Source organism: Pyrus communis, chromosome 16 (assembly GCF_041283825.1).
Source record: "Pyrus communis isolate YQ-2024b chromosome 16, ASM4128382v1, whole genome shotgun sequence".
Classification (NCBI taxonomy): Eukaryota; Viridiplantae; Streptophyta; class Magnoliopsida; order Rosales; family Rosaceae; genus Pyrus; species Pyrus communis.
Genome location: NC_142580.1, coordinates 9,309,727 through 9,330,253, shown reverse-complemented (window position 1 = coordinate 9,330,253; position 20,527 = coordinate 9,309,727). Strand labels below are relative to the sequence as shown.

The 20,527-nt window shown below is 37.6% G+C and overlaps 3 protein-coding genes, 1 long non-coding RNA gene and 2 other non-coding genes across 7 annotated transcripts; 2 read left to right on the top strand and 4 right to left on the bottom strand.

Moving 5' to 3' along the window:
- The first annotated feature begins 499 nt into the window (after positions 1–499).
- On the top strand, positions 500–6,592 carry LOC137730924 (uncharacterized). Its single transcript, XM_068469932.2, has 16 exons — positions 500–1,028; positions 1,228–1,422; positions 1,598–1,672; positions 1,769–1,936; positions 2,128–2,291; positions 2,906–3,124; positions 3,335–3,461; positions 3,667–3,855; positions 4,046–4,132; positions 4,277–4,431; positions 4,839–4,958; positions 5,083–5,308; positions 5,474–5,533; positions 5,608–5,781; positions 5,865–5,974; positions 6,113–6,592. Exons 1-16 carry the CDS (start codon positions 831–833, stop codon positions 6,276–6,278), a joined length of 2,433 nt encoding a protein of 810 aa, XP_068326033.2. The 5' UTR covers positions 500–830; the 3' UTR covers positions 6,279–6,592.
- A 1,060-nt stretch (positions 6,593–7,652) lies between these two features.
- LOC137733084 (small nucleolar RNA snoR118) lies at positions 7,653–7,730 on the bottom strand. The gene has a single exon (XR_011068402.1). It is a non-coding gene; the product is annotated as a small nucleolar RNA snoR118 (small nucleolar RNA).
- Positions 7,731–7,784: 54 nt separating this feature from the next.
- Positions 7,785–7,856, bottom strand: LOC137733064 (small nucleolar RNA R66). The gene has a single exon (XR_011068382.1). It is a non-coding gene; the product is annotated as a small nucleolar RNA R66 (small nucleolar RNA).
- Positions 7,857–10,637: 2,781 nt separating this feature from the next.
- LOC137732284 (calcium-binding protein CP1) lies at positions 10,638–11,530 on the top strand. The gene has a single exon (XM_068471590.2). It carries the CDS (start codon positions 10,749–10,751, stop codon positions 11,238–11,240), a length of 492 nt encoding a protein of 163 aa, XP_068327691.2. The 5' UTR covers positions 10,638–10,748; the 3' UTR covers positions 11,241–11,530.
- A 1,776-nt stretch (positions 11,531–13,306) lies between these two features.
- Positions 13,307–16,054, bottom strand: LOC137732646 (DNA replication complex GINS protein SLD5). Of its 2 annotated transcripts, XM_088688256.1 has the most exons (6): positions 15,717–16,054; positions 15,002–15,124; positions 14,739–14,815; positions 14,530–14,636; positions 13,833–13,926; positions 13,307–13,749 (listed from the first exon to the last, which is right to left on the bottom strand). In XM_088688256.1, exons 1-6 carry the CDS (start codon positions 15,885–15,887, stop codon positions 13,635–13,637), a joined length of 687 nt encoding a protein of 228 aa, XP_088544382.1. In that variant the 5' UTR covers positions 15,888–16,054; the 3' UTR covers positions 13,307–13,634. The 2 variants fall into 2 exon arrangements, with proteins under 2 accessions (XP_088544382.1, XP_088544383.1); XM_088688257.1 differs by lacking the exon at positions 15,002–15,124 and having other exon boundaries at positions 15,717–16,036.
- A 1,088-nt stretch (positions 16,055–17,142) lies between these two features.
- Positions 17,143–18,076, bottom strand: LOC148689932 (uncharacterized). Its single transcript, XR_015957526.1, has 2 exons — positions 17,531–18,076; positions 17,143–17,463 (listed from the first exon to the last, which is right to left on the bottom strand). It is a non-coding gene; the product is annotated as an uncharacterized LOC148689932 (long non-coding RNA).
- Positions 18,077–20,527: the final 2,451 nt, after the last annotated feature.

Genomic DNA, 20,527 nt, shown 5'->3' with positions numbered 1-20,527 from the left:
CTGTTGGAGTCTTTCGAACTCGCTTTGTTTCCTCTGATGTTGCGAGTTAGTTTTTGGTTGTATTCTTTGTTTCTTTATCCAAAAAAAAAAATTTCACCAGCTTCTTCGTCCCTGGTTTAGGGCAAAATCTGGGTGTATACGATGGTGTATTCTTCTTTTTCTATCTAATGACCTAGTTACCTATGAAAGAGAGAGGGAAATATACGACATGTTGCACAGTAGAATCATTCATATTTATAGGTCAAGATGAATGACTCGTTATAAAAAGAGTAGTGCATTTAATATCGTATCTATTCAAAAAATAGAAAGGATAGGTGAACAAACCAACACTATAAGAAAATAGATAATAGTGCTTTTGCTAACGAGAACAATTTACATAATACGTATATACCATCACCACGGCGTATTTTGCCAAAAATACAATGCTAGGTGAGAAAAGAACTTACATATATAATATATCGTTGTATTATTAGAACGAGACATCATCATTTGGCTTGGAAGAATTGGAATAAGTTATAATTTGGTGGGCTTTACATGTGTCGCAGGATTGGCAATAGCATGGACTGAACTTGTATTAGCTCCTCCGACCCAATCACGGTTCGAGGGTCGCTACAGAAATTACGCTCAAATACAGGGACAATTTTGAAAAATTAACGTAATTCAGCATTTTCTTCTCTTTGTTTCTCTCAGTGTGCGAGTCTCGCTCCGAGTCTCACCGAGCTGACCCGGCCATGCCCAAGTCCAAGTTCAACCAGTAGTAATTCTCACACTCTTCGCCCCCAATTCCCTTTTCTTTCTTGTTTACCTGATTCTCCCAACGAGCTGCAGCCATGGCTGCCAAATCAAATCGAACACCAATATTACATGCCTTTGTTTTTGCACTGAGCCTGCTCGTATTTCAATCCGAGTCCGCGCCTCAGGCTTTCCGGCGAGATCCCGGTCACCCTCAGTGGCACCACGGCGCCTTCCACGACGTTCGAGATAGCGTCCGATCCGATGTCCGCCGCATGCTCCACTCTCGCGCCGAGGTAATTTCACTTTCCTCCTTGTCCATTTCTTCGTTAAAAGTAATTGAAATTCCGTTTGTTTGCTGAGAAACCTGAGCCAGAAACGAAAAAAAATCACAAAATTCCGAAATTAGGTTTTAATTTTTGAGAAATTGTTCTTTTACATGTGGTTTAAACTTAGTGTGATCGTGACTGGGAGTGATTGTGTGTGTGCGTGCAGGTGCCGTTTCAGGTTCCTCTCGAAGTGAATGTGGTTCTTATTGGCTTCAATGGCGATGGAGGCTATAGGTACTCCATCGATTCGCACAAATTGGAAGATTTTCTGAAAATCAGCTTCCCATCGCATAAGCCTTCCTGCCTTGAGACAGGAGAACCTCTCGATATCGAGCATCAAATTGTTTATAATGCCTTTCCGGTAAGCTTCATATCCAACCGTAGCATTATCTTTTTGATATTCTTACATTGTTTGAATTGATATACATAATATGTGCATGTGTGTGTATGTGAACGGGTGTCGATGATGTTTGAGTTGATTATGTATGGCTACATTTTTGTCCGGTGATTGGATTTTGTATTTGTTCTAATTACAGGCTGGGCAGCCAGAACTAATAGCTCTTGAGAAGGCACTGAAAGAAGCTATGGTTGCTGCAGGAAACGCAAGAGAGGTGACTTCCATTGTCTGCTGTACATTGTCTTTTGAGAAAGTTGCGAGTATCATTTTGTCATTGAATTAAGGTTTAAATCGTTCTTCAATATTTTAGACTGATTTTGGAAGGCAAGTACCTCTGTATGAAGTGGATGCAACTGTAGTGGAGCCAATGTTTCAGAAGTTATATTCCTACATATTTGACATAGAGAATGCTGCTAATTCTGCTGCGAATATGGATCGGCAAATTCCGAGTGCAATATTTATTGTCAATTTTGATAAGGTATGGTCTGAAATCAGCACAGTTCTTAGTCTCTGTTTGTATTTGACATTAGTCATTTAATATGCATGTTATTTTACCATATGATTTTGCATACATGAAGGGAAAGTGCTTGTCAATATTTCTCGAACCAGTCGTTAATAGTCTCTCTCAACTGTACTTGTTATATTTGGGTGTTTATATTTGTTTTACAGGTAAGGATGGATCCTAGGAATAAGGACATTGATCTTGACAGCTTAATGTATGGAAAACTTAGCCAGCTAACTGAGGAAGATATGAAAAACCAAGAGGGAGACTACATTTATCGCTATCGATACAATGGAGGAGGTGCCTCTCAAGTTTGGCTTGGCTCTGGCAGGTACAGTTAACACAGTATTATTTGTAGATTAAACCTCCTCTTGGTTTTCTAAGAGCAAATGTTAGAATAAGTTCCACACTACTTTAGGGGTGTAAGTTATCCATGTAGTTATTACGAACATATACAGCCTAGCCTGAAAGTACATGGAGTAACGTGGATTAGTGAACGTGTGAACATATAGCAAGTATACTTCAAATACATGGACTGGTGTACTTGAACCTGTGAGGTTATGGGTAGTATGTTACAAAGGTTAACTCGAAGTCTTTAGGCTTGTTTTGAGTTATGGTTAGTGTGTTACTTCGTCGTCTGTTATCTGTTTGGGTTGCGGAGTTATTTGTAGGAGGTAGTAGTTTATATGTAGGAGAGTTGTTATTTGGTGTTATAGAATATGAATAAAAATGGCATTATGCTTTGCAGTTTAATGGTGGTTAGAAACATTCCTTTAATCCACGTTTTTGCTAGGTACTCTAGTTTTTGACGGTATCAAATTGAATGATCAACTTTTTGCTTTTTTTGGGACTATGTATTGTTACCAATTTATGCTCTCTATATCTGACTATGGTAGTTTTTTTCTTTTGAAAAAAAAAAGACTAATTTCCTGCATATGCTGTCAGATTTGTTGTGATCGATCTCTCAGCAGGCCCATGCACATATGGAAAGATTGAAACTGAAGAGGGAACCGTCAGTTCTAGGTCACTGCCACGACTTCGCAATGTGATGGTTCCAAGAGGTTTGGGTGCAGCTAGTGATCATCCTACACATGATGTATTTGTTGGACAACTTGCGTCTTTAGTGTCCACCACAGTTGAGCATGTTATAGCTCCAGATGTTAGGTACTAAGTGTATCTTTTGACATGTTGATTTGAACTGGGATTATTTTACTCTTTCCTTTATTTTTTTTGGTCTTTTTGTACATCACAAAGTAGAACGTACTAAATCAGGACTACGGTTTTTCTTTGACAACAAGCTTGCTATTTTTTTTTATAATACTTCATACATTTTTTATTAGTGGTCATTAACTATTATTAATGCTCTTAACTCAGATTTGAAACTGTTGACTTGACAACAAGGCTGCTATTACCAATAATTGTCCTGCAAAATCACAATTGGTACAATATAATAGACAAAGGCCACAACTACAGCATAAATATTGAAGCAATTGAGGCAGAGGTGAGTTATTTTTTTCTGGAATAACTCAAACATCTTTAGATTGCCTTTGATGACTATGTGAAGAAAGAATGAGGCACTTTTAGGATTGTTCCGTTACAGCAACCCTCTCCTTCTCTCCTATCGTAATTGCATTGTTGTGCTTTGAGATACATAAACCCAAAATCACTTCCATTTTTGTATGATCGTTTAATTTGCCCCTCTTCAGGTGAAGAAAATGGTTCATGTTGGCCAAGAAGTTGTGATCGTTGGGGGTTCACATTCATTGCATCGCCATGAGAAGTTGTCTATTGCTGTTTCAAAAGCTATGCGAAGCCATTCGCTGCAAGAAACTAAGAACGATGGACGCTTCCATGTTCATACCAAGACTTATCTGGATGGTGCTATTCTTAAAGAAGTGGGTACTTCTTCATTTATCTACTGTTCTTCATTTCTTTTTCTTTAGGGCCGTACATAATAGATGTCATCATTTTTAGTCAAAAAGTTAAAAAGTCATGCTTCTTTCCTCGTCTTAACATCAGATGGAACTTAAGTGAAGTTATGTCTACATTCTAATTTTTTTTTCCACTTGGAAATACCCATTCCAGGAGATGGAACGTTCTGCTGATGTGCTTGCTGCTGGTTTGCTTGAAGTGGCTGACCCATCTCTTTCAAGTAAATTTTTCCTCCGCCAGGTTTGTCTAAATCTACTACAGTTGTACATGTTTAGTGTCTCTTTTTTGTTTCTGAGACATTTTTCTTCTGTTATGGAAGCTCTAAAGTATATTTGAGTTCTCTTTCCTTCTTCAATGTCCTAATCTGTACTTTTTGTCCGCCAGCATTGGGCAGATCAAACTGAAAATTCAAGTGATTCTATACTAAAGCATAAACCTCTTTGGACTACTTATGACTCAAAACGTGGCAAGAAAAAGAAGAAAGTAGTAAGGAAACAAGGAGATATCTACCGGACTTATGGAACAAGAGTGATTCCTGTGTGAGCATGCCACCTTGAGTTGCCTGCAGTATTTAATTTTAGTATTATTCTCATAATAGTGCATCTTCATTCTTATTTCATACATTTATATCGAAGTTACTTTTCTTGAGTTCGTCTTGCTTAACTACATCCGCATTCTTATGCATATCGCCTGCCATCCAGAATTTTAGCATAAAAATACGATCATTGAAACTTGTAGTTAAAGAATATTTACATCAGATAGCTGTTGCATATAACTTCTAGGGCTTGCTTTCAGTTTTTTATGACATATATGGTCACCTAGCTGCAGTAGCTAGAAGTTTGTTAGTAATGCTTTGTGTCATGACCTCTTTTTTTTTTACTGCATCAGTCATAAAATCATTGAGTATTGATTACTGTAAATTTTTGTTTTATATCTTTTTCCACAGCTTTGTGCTATCATTGGCTGATGTGGATCCACAACTTATGATGGAAGACGAAAGTCTTGTATGGACAAGCAAAGATGTCGTGATTGTACTTGAGCACCAAAATGAGAAGATACCTCTTAGGTAAGGAAACAATATATTATTCCCGGGCTTCCAGCATTGATTTTGATGGCATTCTCCTTTCACCTCCCTATGTTCCATAAGAAGTCACATTTTTACTGTGTTGCTGAAATGTCTTGGTGGGCAGTTATGTTTCAGAAACACAGAGAAGACACAACTTTCCTTCGCAGGCACAACGCCATATATTGGCAGGGCTTGCCTCCGCTGTTGGTGGGTTGAGTGCACCATATGAGAAGGCTTCTCATATACATGAAAGGCCAGTTGTAAATTGGCTTTGGGCAGCTGGTTGTCATCCGTTTGGACCATTCTCTAATACTTCTCAAGTCAGTCAAATTCTTCAGGATGTTGCGTTGGTAAGGCTAGTTTACGATGCCAAATTGTGCACTATCATATATAATACTTCAGATATAAATATACGCACATATTCTTCACTAGGTGGCACAGGCGAACAGATATAAATGTACGCGCATATTCTTTAGCATTGCGATATCTAAAGTATTTGTTTATCTTTTTGGCAGAGGAACACAATATATGCACGTGTAGATTCTGCACTCCGTAAAATTCGCGAAACATCAGAGGTAATTTTGGTCTTTTTTAGCCGTTTATTTGTTGCATGATGTTGTGCTTATATGGTTTTGATCATCCTCTGCAGACTGTACAAACTTTTGCCGCAGAGTATCTGAAAACTCCCCTTGGTGAACCAGTGAAGGGCAAGAAGAACAAATCAACCACTGAACTGTGGGTGGAGAAGTTTTACAAAAAAACAACTAACTTGCCCGAACCCTTCCCGCATGAATTAGTTGAGAGATTGGAGAACTTCTTGGATGTAAGTCATTCCTACTTGTAGAATTCGTGTGTTTCGCAAACATCTTGAAGATAATTAACACATCTAAGACATCTAAACAACAGAACCTCGAGGAACAGCTTGTAGACTTGTCTTCGTCACTATATGGTCATCGCTTACAAGAAGCACATCTAAACAGTTCAGAGATTCTCCAGAGTTCAATATTTACTCAGCAGTAAGTTTCCATATTTGCAAAAGTTTAGTTCGGTATTTTACTATAAGTTTACCACGCAGGAAAAGATCATCAGCTGGTTGTTGAACTGTATATCTGTGGAGCAGGTTTCTCAAAATTTTAATCATTTGCGCGGTGCAGGTATGTAGACCATGTTCTGGCGACTGAGAGGGAAAAGATGAAGTGCTGCGACATTGAGTACAAGTATCCTGTGCAGTCATCTCAAACCTATATCTACGGGGGGATTCTCATTGCCGGATTCATTGTATATTTCGTGGTCATTTTCTTTTCAAATCCTGTGCGCTGAGTTTAGTTCAAATCTTTACGCTAAAGTGGTCACAAATCAAATCCTGAGGCACAGATGTCTCTGACACACGGGAACAGGAAAATGGAGAAGGAACACAAGGCGGAGAATGATACCTTGAAAATTTTGCACCACTTCATCTGGACTGAGTTAGGGCAAGTTTGGTATTTTCTAATGCTTTTAAAAAAAATTGTTTATGCTGTGTTATGAGAGGACTCAACTTTTTAATGAAACAATTAGGTGTTCTGTAAAATGTATTCGTACAAGCGCTTTTAGCATAAAAAATAGTGTCAAAAGTATTTGGTAAGTTTTCACAATCTCTCTCTCAATGTCCGATTCGACGCCAGATACCCATATCCACACTTAACTGTGAAAAATATACTATCAAATTTCTTTGTTTATAAACATTTAAATCTTTAAACGAGCCCACTTAGTGAAAAATTTCTAACTAGCTCCGCCATTGCTCAAATGGGGCCTTTAACTACAATAGATTACGGCATGAAGCTTCAACCCTGGAATTATGAGCGACAAGTTTTAGTCAGAAGCCGCTTTTCGAATTGTGGGTTCAATTTGGCAGGGGAATTTTTACTTGTGATCTTTATACTGCACACCATATTGATTTTCAGTCAAACAATACAAGTAGTGGATAAGTTATTCGAAACTCTTCGATTTCTGTATTTAGATTCCAAATTTTATATTAAGGAAAATATTTTTGTTTCAAGAATAACTTATATGACACATGTAGTTTTTTTAGTCTTGTGCACATTTGGCACATTGTAATGTAGACAAAATTTTACACAGGTTATTTCATTATTGACACTAGGCGACATAGTAGTGATGTATTCGTCCCATGAAATTGTAAGCCCTCTGATTCAGTTTCCCCTCACTTTTGTTACAGATCAATAAACGTGTCATTTGGGTTTTATGTTTTGAATGAGGATCCTCTTTGTGAGGATCTTCGGATCTTCCAATCACATCCGTTTATCGTATATCGTACGGTCAAACATCATTGTAATTTGTTTATTTAAAATTAAATATAAACAGCACCTGACGAAAACTGATCACTCTATATACGATGAACGGATGTGAATGAAAAATTAAAAAGTTCCCGGATCCGGAAAGGATACTCATTCTTATGTTTTAACCGTTCTGCTGTTTTTCTCGTTCTAAAACATTTCAATCCAATTTACTTTACCCTTTTCAGATTATTTTTAATTACCTTTAAATATTCCCTACATCTTTGCTTTTGTCCAGCAGATTGTAAATAACCAGGGTCTGCAACTTATTTTTCTTTTTTTTTTTGGGTTGCCTAAGAAAAAGAACAAAAACAATTGAGAGATTTAGCACAAGAGAAAAGTAAGTGTGTGTGTATATATTATATCAGAAATAGCTTTCTAGGCTGCATTTTTTGTGCATCAAATGTACTCAGAGCCCAGTGCTGACTTCATCATTTATACTCATAAATTCTATAATTTTATTTAAAATAAAATGCATAAAATTATAAAAGGGATCCTCAGAAACCATGCTTATAGTTGTCATCCATTCGATGATCAGGTCTCAAAGATTTAATCCATCATCGGAGCCCCCACACTACGCAAATCAAAATTCTTCAATAAAATCCGTTTTATAAACTATCAGATGCAAAACGAAACAAAAAATAAAATAAAAACGGATGAAAAAAAAATAAAGAAAAAGAAGAGGGGATTTGGCAGGGTGTTATTCACTGAGCCCGGTAAGAATTCAAAGGCGAAGCGACTCAACATTCCTGCACCAAATTTGCCTCCTCGTTCTTTATATTAAGAACATAAAACCCTAAAATCCAAATTAATGGGATCCGGGCTTCATCAAGAGGCGCACGATAGCAAACACCGCAATTCTTTTCCTCCATTTTTTTTCACGAAAACCAAAATTTAAAAATTAAAATAGAAAATAGCAGAGAGGAAGAGAAGAAGGCGGAGGGAAGGAGGCTGGGAGCTACTCTGTTTTCGCGTTTGCGGGGAAGGCAAGGCAGGGTTGTGTTTAAATACTGGAATTTATAGGATTAGGGTTTTTGATTCATACTATGGAAAGCCCCTTCATGTTAGTGTTATTACGAATGAACCATTACATTTACATTCGGCTCACTTGGATTGGATCCAACACAAGTAGCCCAATTAAGCAAACCCAAACGTCCAGGGCCTGATTTTGGGGCTAAAGAAAATAAAGGAATAACAAATCCTAACGTTTAGGCTACTAGGCTTGATTGCGTTTTACCTACACGCTAAAATTACATGATTACTTAGGTTTTGATTCGATTCTCGTGAAAGTGAAATTTAAATCGTATGCACTCGTTACTTGATGACTGAAATTCAGTAAATATATTTGAGGCTCATTTGGTAATCGTATTGGACCATACATACGCAGTGTGATTTATAATATTAATATAGGTTAATCTCAGTTTACTATTATAAAGTTTATTGGTTTTCAACATTTTATACTTGAAATTTTCCTAAACCATAAATTTTAAACCGTCGGTATCTAAAGTCATAATTCTAAGGTACTTTTATACCTTTGTTAAGTTTTTCATTAAAACCTCCGTTAACAGATGATGTAGCGCTCACGATGTCAAAACCTCTATTAACAGATGATGTAGCGCTCACGTGAACAATAACTGGACGCTACGTGTCAATATGAGCCTACGTGAATATTCAAAAATTAAATAAATAATAAAACTAAAAACCCTATTTCCTTTCTCTTCTCCCCCTTCGCCCAAGCTACCATCTTCACCAAAACCCCATTTCTTCATTTCCCTTCCTACCGCCGCTGTCTTTTCAAAATCCTCACCATTGCCACTATGTCCCATGGGCAAGAACCAACTGGAACTGGGGACGTGGACGGCGTCAGCGTTGGGCCGGATTCATCACTGCGTTATCCACCTGGGCAGCCAACCCTCTCTTCCTCCGCTCCTCCCTTTCCTTCCCCAGTCACATCGCGGATTGTCAAATCCAACTCCTTCTCCACATCCTCGTCACCGTCATCCATCGTGGTAGTCGACAACATGAAGGCCTACATGCAAATCATCGATGTCCCTTCAATTTTGGGGTTGGAAAACAACATCTTGGGCGGATCTGAACTGAGATGAGAAATGGCTGTGGATGGTTTCTGGGTTGCAGGGACCGAATGAAGCCCAACTCGACATACCCCTTTTAGGGATTCGGGCCAAAAATTAGGTTAGGGTTTTAGGGTTGGCAGGAGGAGGAAGTCGAAGCGGTGGGTGGAGGAGTGGGGACTGATATAACATGGTGGTGGAGATTGAAGATGAAGGTTGAAGATGCGGCTCAGTTCGAAGGCCGGGAAGAAGGAAATTGAAAAGCCCCTTGGGGGGAAACAGGGTGTGATAATTTCTTTGGTTTTGGGTCAGGAAGAACACCAGAAGCAAACCCATCCCCAATTTTATAATTTATTTTTATTCTGAACGTCCACGTGGCGCCAGGTTGATACATGGCGCCCACAACCTCATCAGTTAATAGAGGTATTAATCAAAAATTTTCAGAGTAATAATATGATATTAAAACCTATTAATATTTTCGACGTGAGTTCTTTTGATTTGAAAAGCATACATATTTTGTTTGTGATTCTTTGGGAGATTGTAATTGCGTTTATACACTACAATAAATAAATAAAAAGTAAATGATAATCAAGGAGAAAAAAATAGGGGAATTAACTGTTAGGAAATCAAATATATAAAAAAGGCAATTGTAATAATGACTGCCAAGATTGGTAATAGGGAGTATAAGTGTGTTTTTTTTTTAAGAAACAATAGTTATGTGTTTCTTCCAATAAACATTTTCAAGATTTATTTACATTTTTACGAAAAATTAGTTATAAATTTTACAAAAAATATTTTCATTCATTTTAATAATACTTTCAAACAATCCCTAACATACATTGGAAAGAAAATGGTGAAATAAAATTGTTTTGTTAATGTTAGTTTATGCTACTAGTTTGAGGTTTAAACTTAACCAAATCAAACCCAAAGCATCATTAACCGAATTATATGGTGTGGTTTTGGCAGGTTCTGGACCCACCGCGTTGTCGATCCAAGTCTCATGACGTCACTCCATACGCATTACACATGGCAATTCACTGTTTACTCTCTCAGAATCTTGTGAACCAAGCTATTGTGGGCCTCCCACCCCAAAACTTTTCGACTTCAAGTTCAAAATTTAAGAAATTTTTCATTCTAATCGGAAGCGGCATCATTTGTTTTTATATAAATAATGAAATTTTTTATTTTTAAAATTATTAACTTTTAAATACATATATCTCATATTAAATAATAACATTTGATGTTTCATTAATTTCTCCCAAAACCCCTTCCCTCTATAAATACCCGAATGCCTCTCTTCAAGTCACATAAATTTTCCTTCCACGACTTCTTCTACCGGAGCTTCACCCCGACGTCGTTTAACACACAGCGCCGTTCGCATCGCAATGTGTCCCTCCGGCCGAACTCTCAGCGTGGAGACCGCGACGACTACGCTCACCTCTGACTTCCGTCCAGCATTTGACGTTCTGGACGCCGACCGCGACGGCAAGATCAGCAAAGACGACCTCCGAGCCTTCTACGCCGGCTTCTCCAGCTCCGCCGCCGACGAAAACCTCATCGGATCGATGATGTCGGCCGCCGATTCCGACATCGACGGGTTCGTCCAGTACGAGGAGTTCGAGCGCATCTTGGCGTGCGGCGATGGCGCAAAAAGCTCGGGAGTGATGGAGGACATGTTCAAGATGATGGACAAGGACGGCGACGGGAAGCTCAGCCACGAGGACCTGAAGAGCTACATGAGCAGCGCCGGCTTCGTCGCCACCGATGAAGATATCAAGGCCATGATTAAACTGGGCGGCGGCGATGAGAACCAAGGCGTGACGTATGCTGGCTTGCTTAAAATCCTGGCCGTTGATCAAGTCGGCGAAGCGCCTTGAGCCCTTGACCACGTTGCTCGCCAGGTCTTAGTTTTTGGCTTCATTGTGCTCCAGCCAGATTTTTCTGTATTCTCCACGAAAGTGGTGGGAAACAGAATTACGGTGTCGTTTGAATCTGTATGTGATGACAAAGAAAAACTGATAGGTGTCCCTGCTTCGTTCTGGTCGGGTTTGCCAAATTTGTTTGGTAGCGTTTGGCTCCATGCTAATATTATAGCATGCAGAGAATCTTTTTCCAAGTATTTATCTTTTAATCAATAATATTCGAAATGGTAATATTATTCCTACTATATTTTTGTATCATATTTTCATATCATTTTAGGTAACATTTGATGTAGATAGCTACATCATTTGAATTAATTAAATTTTTAAATTTAGTTCATTATTTAATGAACTAATAATTAAAAAAAATTAGTTAATTAAATGATGATTGTGGTATACGATGAGTTTTTCTTATTCCTTTTTTTGGATTTTGCAAATTTTTCAAATGATGTGGCTGTCCACATCAGATACCACCTAAGATGGTATAGAAATGTGGTATAAAAATATGGTATGAATAACATTACTCTATTCGAAATGGGAATGCTATTCATACTATGTTTTTGTACCACATTTTCATACCACTTTAGGTGGCATTTGATGTGGATAGCCACATCGTTTGAAAAATTTACAAAACCTAAGGAAATGAAGAAGAAATACTCATTGTATACCACAATCATCATTTAATTAACTAGTTTTTCTTAATTATTAGTTTATTAAATAATAAACTAAATTTAAAATTTTGATTAATTCAAATGATGTGGTTGTCTACGTCAAATGTCACATAAGGTGGAATAAAAATATCGTACAAAAACATGGTATGAATAATATTACTCTATTCGAAATTTTCTTTGGTTGTAGGTTCAAAATACTTGGTGTCGACGTATATTAGCATATAGTGGAAGTATAGGTTCTACAATAAACTGCATGCCTCAAGTTTACTAATATAAATTTAATCTTCTTAACATTATCCGATACTGCATACCTCAATGAACTACATGTCTCAATTGGGAAATTCTAGAGCTTACGAGATCTGTACGTAGGTTTTCATAGTGATAATACATTAATAATAGAAACACAATTATAACACGGTTATAAGAAGGTGATAGTTGGGTACATTTTTTTTAGTGGTGGAAAGAATAAGTGCTCGCAACAAGCAAGCATAATACATTCCTTATGTGACAAACACAATAAACAAAGAATACACAAGAATCAACAGTGCAAATCTTGCCATAATAGATCGAAACCAAGGATCACATAAAACCATCGCTAAAAAGCAAGGTCACACAAACCACTAGGTAGCATAAACATGTATAAAACAACCAAGCCAAAAGAAAACCAGGGTCGGTTCATCTCCACAGCGACAAAACAAGGCACACTCGACACAACCATATGCAACATCACGCGGCAACCACGACTCAATCAAAGTTCATATGTCACTCATTTGGGCATTGAAGGTGATTCGACTACATATCTTAAGCATGAGTCCACAAATTTGATCATTTATAATTTAAATAGTTAAGATCGTGTATTTATGCACTTAAAGGTAGAAATTCGATTCTTGAAAATCCCCAGCATAGAAACTCAAATTTGTTTTATGATAACGGAAATTGAAATGTCATTTGGCAAGAAAAGAAGGAAATTGTAGAAGGAGCCAATTTGTAAAGAAAAGTAAATTGGTATAAAGTCTCGATTGGATCTCATTGTTTCTGTTTTTGTTTTCATGTTAGTGTAACTAGCATCTCCGCATACGCAACACATTGTGAACATGCAAGTAGGTTTTAAAATTGTGTGACACATTTGAATCAATACGGACTTCAAAACTATACCATAATGGCCTTTTATTTCTGTGTGTGAATTGACATAAAGAGAGGGAAGAAAATGAATGGTAGCATGATAACCAATTGTCAAATCTCAATGAACGATGAATCAATTTCCAATAAAATTTTGATTTGATTTTGATCAGTTGAGATACGATTTCTGATTTAGTCGATCTCAAAACCAAACGTTTGCCAAAAAAATTGACATTAATAAAAACGAGAAATTTTCTTTTGATCATGTTTCCGGCACATTGAAAATCCATCGAATAGAATACCAATCGTACACAATGACCATTCTTAAGCAATGATAAATGATTAGTACATACAGATCCTGCGAGGGTGAAAACCGCTCCCCTGACTTGCACGTGGATAGTTTCTAAGCAAATGTTGTAAACCAATAAGGTGGAGAGACCGCGAAGTCACCTTTGGTTTGAGGATTTCATCATTTTCAACATTCGACGTAGAAGCGCTGGATGTTGCACAGAAACTCACTTCCATGATGAAATCGGTCAAGCAATAGGGTGCAAGATTGTGCTCAGTATAAATCAATCTCCCCTTCCTCTACAAGTTTTTTCACTGCTTTATAACGTACAAAGTACAACACATTAGGCTCCATCTCAAACGGCTCGTCCAATGGTCTCTGGCTCGCACTGTCATAAGGGGAATTGAAACCAGTAAGCTAAACAAGAAACAAGTCTCTATAAGAGTAAATAAGTATGAATATATGAGTTGCCTGCTATCTGATTCTCCATCGTCCTCGAGCTGGATATGTCCAAGATAGTACTTGGTTTTGCAGACAACAAATGTATCCATTTGGTGTCTCGGCACTGAAAGTCGAGCATAGACAGAACATTGTTAGAGTTTAGAAGGCCTATCTACAAGCTGCCTACCATATGATCAATCAAAAAATCTGTTTAGTAGAAAATAGTCTGCAGTTAAAGCAATTTTATGCGGTTAAAGAAATATAAGTAATAACTGGGGAAAGATCAGACTACCCTCCGCGCGGGGGGTGGGGGTGGGTGATGGGGTTTGGGGGAAGCTAAGAATTTCAACTAATGCATTGTTTCTGATAAAAACTTCGTTATTAAACACACAAAATAAAACCACCTTGGTTCCGCACTAGCCTGTCATTGGATACCTCACTGAATGCCATTACAAGTTTTTCTTAGCACAATACCGCACAAACTTTATCACAAGTTTTACAAGTTATACGATTCTGCCTAACAATATCAGAAAACGCAAGCCTCTTAGGTAAATTGTCGAAAAGGCCATCGATAACTATATATCTTGGAATTAAAACTTTAGGCATTAAGCATGGGGAATTGATCTTGGGTAAATGAACTGTTACTATAATAATACACATCACATACGGGGTGGGGGAAGAATAGAGATTCATCACGAAATTCTGAAAGGATAATGTGAATGTTTACCCATGTCAGTCTCCTTTTCACTTGATTGACGGAATACAGACTGATAAGTAGAAGGCAACTGCAACAGAATGCTCTTTTCAAGATGCGTCTGCAAATCAGCGCAGCACCTGCAACCACTAACCATGTCAACTCCAAATCACAGTAAATCTGAATCATGTGCTTCCACTGAATGAGCACAAACTAAAAATGAGATGGTTGGAGTCCCTCGCCGTTCAACAAACAGCTTCTCCTTATCAGAGAGACGGCTTTCAGCATTATCCCGAATGTGAAACATGTATTTCTCAATCTGCAAAAGGAAGTTCCTTGAGAGACGAATAACAAAGCTTTGTTTAGTAGCATATATGAACTTTCCAAATGCTTATAGCAACCTAGGATTCAACTTTCTTTTAATAAACTTATCATGAAACAAAGTGAATGCTCGTCTCTCTATCACCTAAAAACAAGCAAAGAAGCAAACAGCAAGCATTGCTACCTTCTGCAAACGAATTCGGTAATAAGATCTCAACAAAAACTGAGTTCTGTCCAAATCCATCTGGTACAGTGACACGGTAAGCGGATCAATACCGCTCTCAGTGAACTCCTCCACAGTTTCTTCCTGTTAGTTATATGAATCCAATTGGGATTATAAATAACACAAATTACTAGCACAAATTTCAACCCAATTAACATACTAAACTAACAGTAAGATTACTTCTTTTTCCTTTCTCAAATTTCAGAATAATAAAACAACTGGTATTAGCACTCAAAAAATATCATTTTACGCTCTCCACAAGTTAATTTTTCTTTCTAATTATAAAAAATTTGAAATGCAAAATGAGATTTTTTTAGTGTCAATAATAATCCCCTTAAATAAATACCAGATCAATTTTAGTTTTTATCAATACAAATGATATTTAAGAATCGAACAGCATCTCGGGTGCATGTAAACGCTTTTTAACCAGTTGAGTTACAAGGCCAAGGTGAATATGGGAGAAATGTTAGCGTTGCCTTTTATTTCTATATAATTTTTATAATTAGAAAGAAAAATACTCGTAGATAATGTGGAATAAAAATTTTAAAATGCTAATGACAAATCCCTTCATTTAATATCCGATACTAAATTATTGTGGCTCAAATTCAATACAACAAAATAATGACAGTAAAAATAGAAATTAGGGTTTTGTTTGTTTATATTTAGCGAAGTTTACCATCAATTGGATCTGCTCAATGATTCTCCGAATCAAAGCACTCTCGAACTGAAGAACCTCCGGAGCAGCCTTCTCCTGCCGCCACGCCCTCTTCAGAAGCTCCACGTCCGTCTCGTAATCCTCCGTTGACCCTGATTCCAGACCCGAATCCAAACCCAAACCCGAGTCCATTCGATCCGATTCCCAAATATTTCAGATTCTTCCCCTCCCCAATTCTTCTTCTTCTGAGCCTGGAGGGAAACAAAAACTGATTGAGAGGGAAAATGTGAATCGGAATTGGCGCCAAAAAGTTAAATCAATTTTTATTTTTGGAAGGAAAAGTAATTCAGATAAAAAGCGAAGAAGGAAAGGGGAATAGGGTGTTGGAAGAGGAGACAGATCACGAGTTTGTGCGTGAATCTAACACCGTTGGATTAGCCATCAGACAGATGGACAGCTGAGATGGGGTTTGATTCAGGCACAAACTGGAGATGTGCCCCGTCTGATCTGATATGATCTGATGGAGAATAGGAGATATGGGTATAAACAGATAGGGTGGGAGACGATGGGGGTCTGTGAAGAAAAAGGGATGGAAAATATTGCCATTTATAGAAGGAGGGTTGGGAGAAGGAGATCGACCGTCACGCACCTCCAGATTTGGACAAACCACTTGTATGTTTACGTGTACCCAAAAAAAAAAAAGGAATATCAAATGTTTAAAAATATGAAAAAATATCGTGTGTTGGAGTCCAAAAGAAATTAAATTTTGTTTTAAGTTTTTTGTTGGCACGTGTTAAAAATATGAGGTTGTGGAGAGTTAATGGAGAATCTCAGTTCTAAAATTATTTTTCTGGCATTTCTCTTTCAATCTTATTTTTTATTTGTTTTGTGAAACGATAAATTTATTAAATTAGATATTAGAATAGAGAGTCGACAAAGTTTGAACCCACATCATCCACATCGTGGTACAAGAATAACACTCATCTCTACTATACTTGCTTTCTCTTTCAACCTTGTTCTTAATCACCATGAAAGTGCCTAAATAGCCACTAGGGATGTGGACTCCACGAACAAATTGATACCAAATCGTTAAAATCTTTTTCATATCTTTTATATTGGAAGACTTCTACTTTGTTGTAACATACTCTACTTTGAAATTTAAAAAATGAGTCCACTTATATTTATACAGTATGCCAAAAATTGTATATATTTCTTTAATCAATGGTATAATCTGTATTAAATCTATTTAATTTGCAAGACGATTTCAATTTAAATGCATAAAAGAGAGCACATTGCCGATTTGGGTAAGCCAAGGTATGCAAAAATGGACATGGGTTACACAAAAAAGTAAACTTTTCAGCTCCACATAATCTGTCTGTTTACAACCGCCTGCCAATAGTTTCTTAAACAAAGCAGTGTTAGACTAATAATTGTAGTGTCGAAACCATTAACTGATCCTTTTAAAGGAAAATAATAAATATGTTTGTATACAATCCGCCGAGCCCAAGGCACATGGTTGTTGCAATTATTCTCTAGTGTACATCAATAAATCCGCATCTAATTTATACGTTTAAACAGCAACCGTTGGATTAAAATAATCGGAGATGAGGCTTTTCTTCAAGTTACAACCGGGTCAAAAAAGACCCGAATTGGAAACCCGCCCATGGTCGAACATTTACTTCGAATCACTCCGGTTCTCTCATCTATTTCACGGATTGCTTTTCTTTCGCCTTCCTTCCCCAGGACGCCTGAAAGCACCACCGCAAGCCTGCAATTGCAGCATGGGTCGTTGAGATTAATCCAGTTTTAGCATAAATTAAAGTTTCAATACTAACCGTTGAGATTGATCCGATGGTTAGGAAAGAATGCCAATGCCACGTTGTTGATCGATCCACTTTCGTGCATACACTTATGGGCCAAAACAAAGCTGATTTGGGGTGGGGCACGGGCCGGGCCCAAAGAGGGACTGGACAAGACCCGCTTGAAAATACAACAGGACGGCGGATTTTACAATTTTAAAACTGAAAGCTGGACCTAACCCGGTCAGTATAAAACAGGCCGATTCCTACGGGTACAATTTGTTTTTCTCTAATTTTCAGTATCCTAGATTCCCAATCAAATTTCCACTCGGCCAAGTTTAGATTCGAGTTCAAAATCGAATTTTTGGACAGAAAGAGGGCGTCATCGAAGACAAATAAGAGAACTAGAGTGATGAAATCGATAAATTTTTAGTATCCCACTCTCCTCTGCAATTACCAAAGCACATCGACATCACCCCATCCAAGCTCTTTCCTTAGCTGCTGCGAGAAAATCCTGGAAGCGTCCAACCTCAGATCAACAACTGCAACCAACGCGACGAAAGCCCTTGCATCCTTCATGTAGTTCTCGTGTTGCACATTCACCTCCACTGCAGTTTGCAGCAGCACGTTTAGGTTTGTTTGCAGCAATGATGGTGATTGCTACAGAGGAGAGGCGAATGAGGATATGGGTGATCCAGAGGATCCAGATGTAATGGATCCGGCGAGAAACCTAATCCATAGTAGTTGTGATGTGTAGTACCAAGGTAGGTAGTACTTGTGTTGTGTCGTACCAACTCAGGAAGACTTTGGAGACTGACTGACCAGATCTAAAGGTTGGAAATGGTTGATGAAATGAAGAAGAACGCCTGCCAATTAATGAACGGACGAAGTTGGGAGAATTTGAGATCGAGGTTAAGAGGAGTCAAAAGACTCTGGAGAATTCGACATAACCTATGTGTTAGAAATAAATGGTGGAGATTTAATCTCCCTATAATGAATAGTGGAAAAGGTTCAGGTCTAGGGCCTGTTTGCTCTAAAATTTGTACCCGTCCCGCCCCACTAATTAAATGGACCTACCCCCGTTTTGAATTTACAATATATGTACCCGTCCCGAATTGGCATTACCCGTCCCGACGCGCAGGTCCAGGACCCATTTGCCCAACTCTAAAGCTGATAACATCGAAACAGTGAAAACAACACCTTAAGTTTGTAATGGTTTCAAATTCTCAATAGTTCGATACTATTTTGGATAATTTTTCCTATACTACTCTCAAGTATTATGATTTTCAAACTTTCATACACTTTTCATCATCCTAGTTTCACACATAAAGTTAGGATTGTGTGACACGTTCATACTTCCATTAGCTATTTCGTCAAGACTCAAGAGATCAGTTAACTGATGACGTGGCTCATTGATTGGATGATTACTATGTGTCCACGTGGCACTGTGGCTCTACGTGGATAATTATAAAATGTCATTTTCATACTTCCTTTAGATGATACATGTTTAATAGAAACATAAAATTTATTTAGTTAAATTGTGCGATTGTAAGAAAAAAGTGTAAGATGACATTTTCTGATTGAATTGCATAAAAACGCCACACTAGCCATGCATACATTCATGGCATTTTATTATATATATGAGTTGAAAATATTACAACACACGACATGACCAGCCCTAGACGGGTGAAATCAAACATGCGCCTTGCGACCTTGGACGCATCTTTTAGATATATGGCGACATGTTATTATTGAGTTCCACTTTATTGGCAAATTACAAGCCAAACACATAATTTACATTACACAACCTTGATTCCTGATGAAGGCTTAATTTTAAAAGCTTATGGCTAGCCCTTGGATCAAACCCTAGCTACACTTATTGGTGGTGAAATTTATCGTCGGGAAAATAACGGTGGGAATCATTTCCGGTAGGAGCATTTCCATACTGACCATAACTCTCATTGGCATCATCGTCATCCTCGTCAAGTTTAGCCTCGTTGTTGTTTGTGGTCTGAGACTGAGGTTGATTCTTCGCATTGCCGTCAGCGACAACGGCAGTGCTCCGGCCCTGATTTTGATCATTTTTAAGTGAAGCCAACAGGTGACGTGCATTTGGAGTGAGCCTTTTAGCATCAGCTTGAAGAAATGCCAAGATCAAGGCAAAGGCAACACATGTTACGAGCAAGGTCCTCATGGAGATTAAACTAATTCAACTCTGAAATTAAAATTACAAACAGGTACATGTAAGTAGTGCAAGTAATTAAGTAATTGACTAGCTACTTAATCAAAGTGTTATTAATTAACAAGACATGAATCAACAACCAAGCAAACAAAATCCTGAGAAAAATAACAAACAAACATATGAATAATTAGGGTTTGTGGAAGATACCCTGCAAGTTTTGCTATAAGAGAGTAATTTCTGAAGTAATTTCTGAAGTGGGCAATGACAGTATCGATGCTCCAAGGTGTCATTTTTATAGGCGATTTTGGCCTACCAAAGTTAGTGTATTTTCTCCTGTTGTAGATAATTAGATAATTGGAGGGTAATTAAGATAACAAAATCTCTTAGCACTACGCAGTGGGGGGTTATATTACTGTGGCACCATATTTGTCGACAGGCTATGGCCACCAAAGAAGCAATTATGATGATGAATGATAATTAAGGTGTTTAATTAATTAACTGCATTGTCGACTTTTTATTATTCAAAAATGAATTATTGGCTACGATCTAATTTCTTTGGAAAAATTATTATGTGGTAATTAAATGTTACGTGGTATAATCAGTTTTATATGTTAAAATATGATAGATAATGAGGTTTGATATTTCTCACTTTTAAAGCACATGAGGAATTTTTAGGGTTTGACCTCATAATACAATAAAGTAGACATATCCATATTGAATGGGAAGTGTTATTAGCACTCCAAAAATCTTATTCTAAACTCCTCATAAGTGTATTTTTCTTTCCAAATATAAAAAGTTTGGAATGTAGAATGAGAAATTTGGAGTGCCAATAACAATTCTCTATTAAAAAA

Bases quoted from the DNA above. Each gene is read 5' to 3' on its own strand.
- LOC137730924 (XM_068469932.2), top strand. From the start codon at position 831: ATGGCTGCCAAATCAAATCGAACACCAATATTACATGCCTTTGTTTTT. The intron at 4,432-4,838 runs GTGAGCATGCCA...CTTTTTCCACAG, and splicing joins GGAACAAGAGTGATTCCTGT to CTTTGTGCTATCATTGGCTG. The intron at 5,534-5,607 runs GTAATTTTGGTC...CATCCTCTGCAG, and splicing joins AAATTCGCGAAACATCAGAG to ACTGTACAAACTTTTGCCGC.
- LOC137732284 (XM_068471590.2), top strand. From the start codon at position 10,749: ATGTGTCCCTCCGGCCGAACTCTCAGCGTGGAGACCGCGACGACTACG.
- LOC137732646 (XM_088688256.1), bottom strand. From the start codon at position 15,887: ATGGACTCGGGTTTGGGTTTGGATTCGGGTCTGGAATCAGGGTCAACG. The intron at 14,816-15,001 runs GTAGCAATGCTT...TTCCTTTTGCAG, and splicing joins ACCGAATTCGTTTGCAGAAG to ATTGAGAAATACATGTTTCA. The intron at 14,637-14,738 runs GCGAGGGACTCC...TAGTGGTTGCAG, and splicing joins GAGAAGCTGTTTGTTGAACG to GTGCTGCGCTGATTTGCAGA.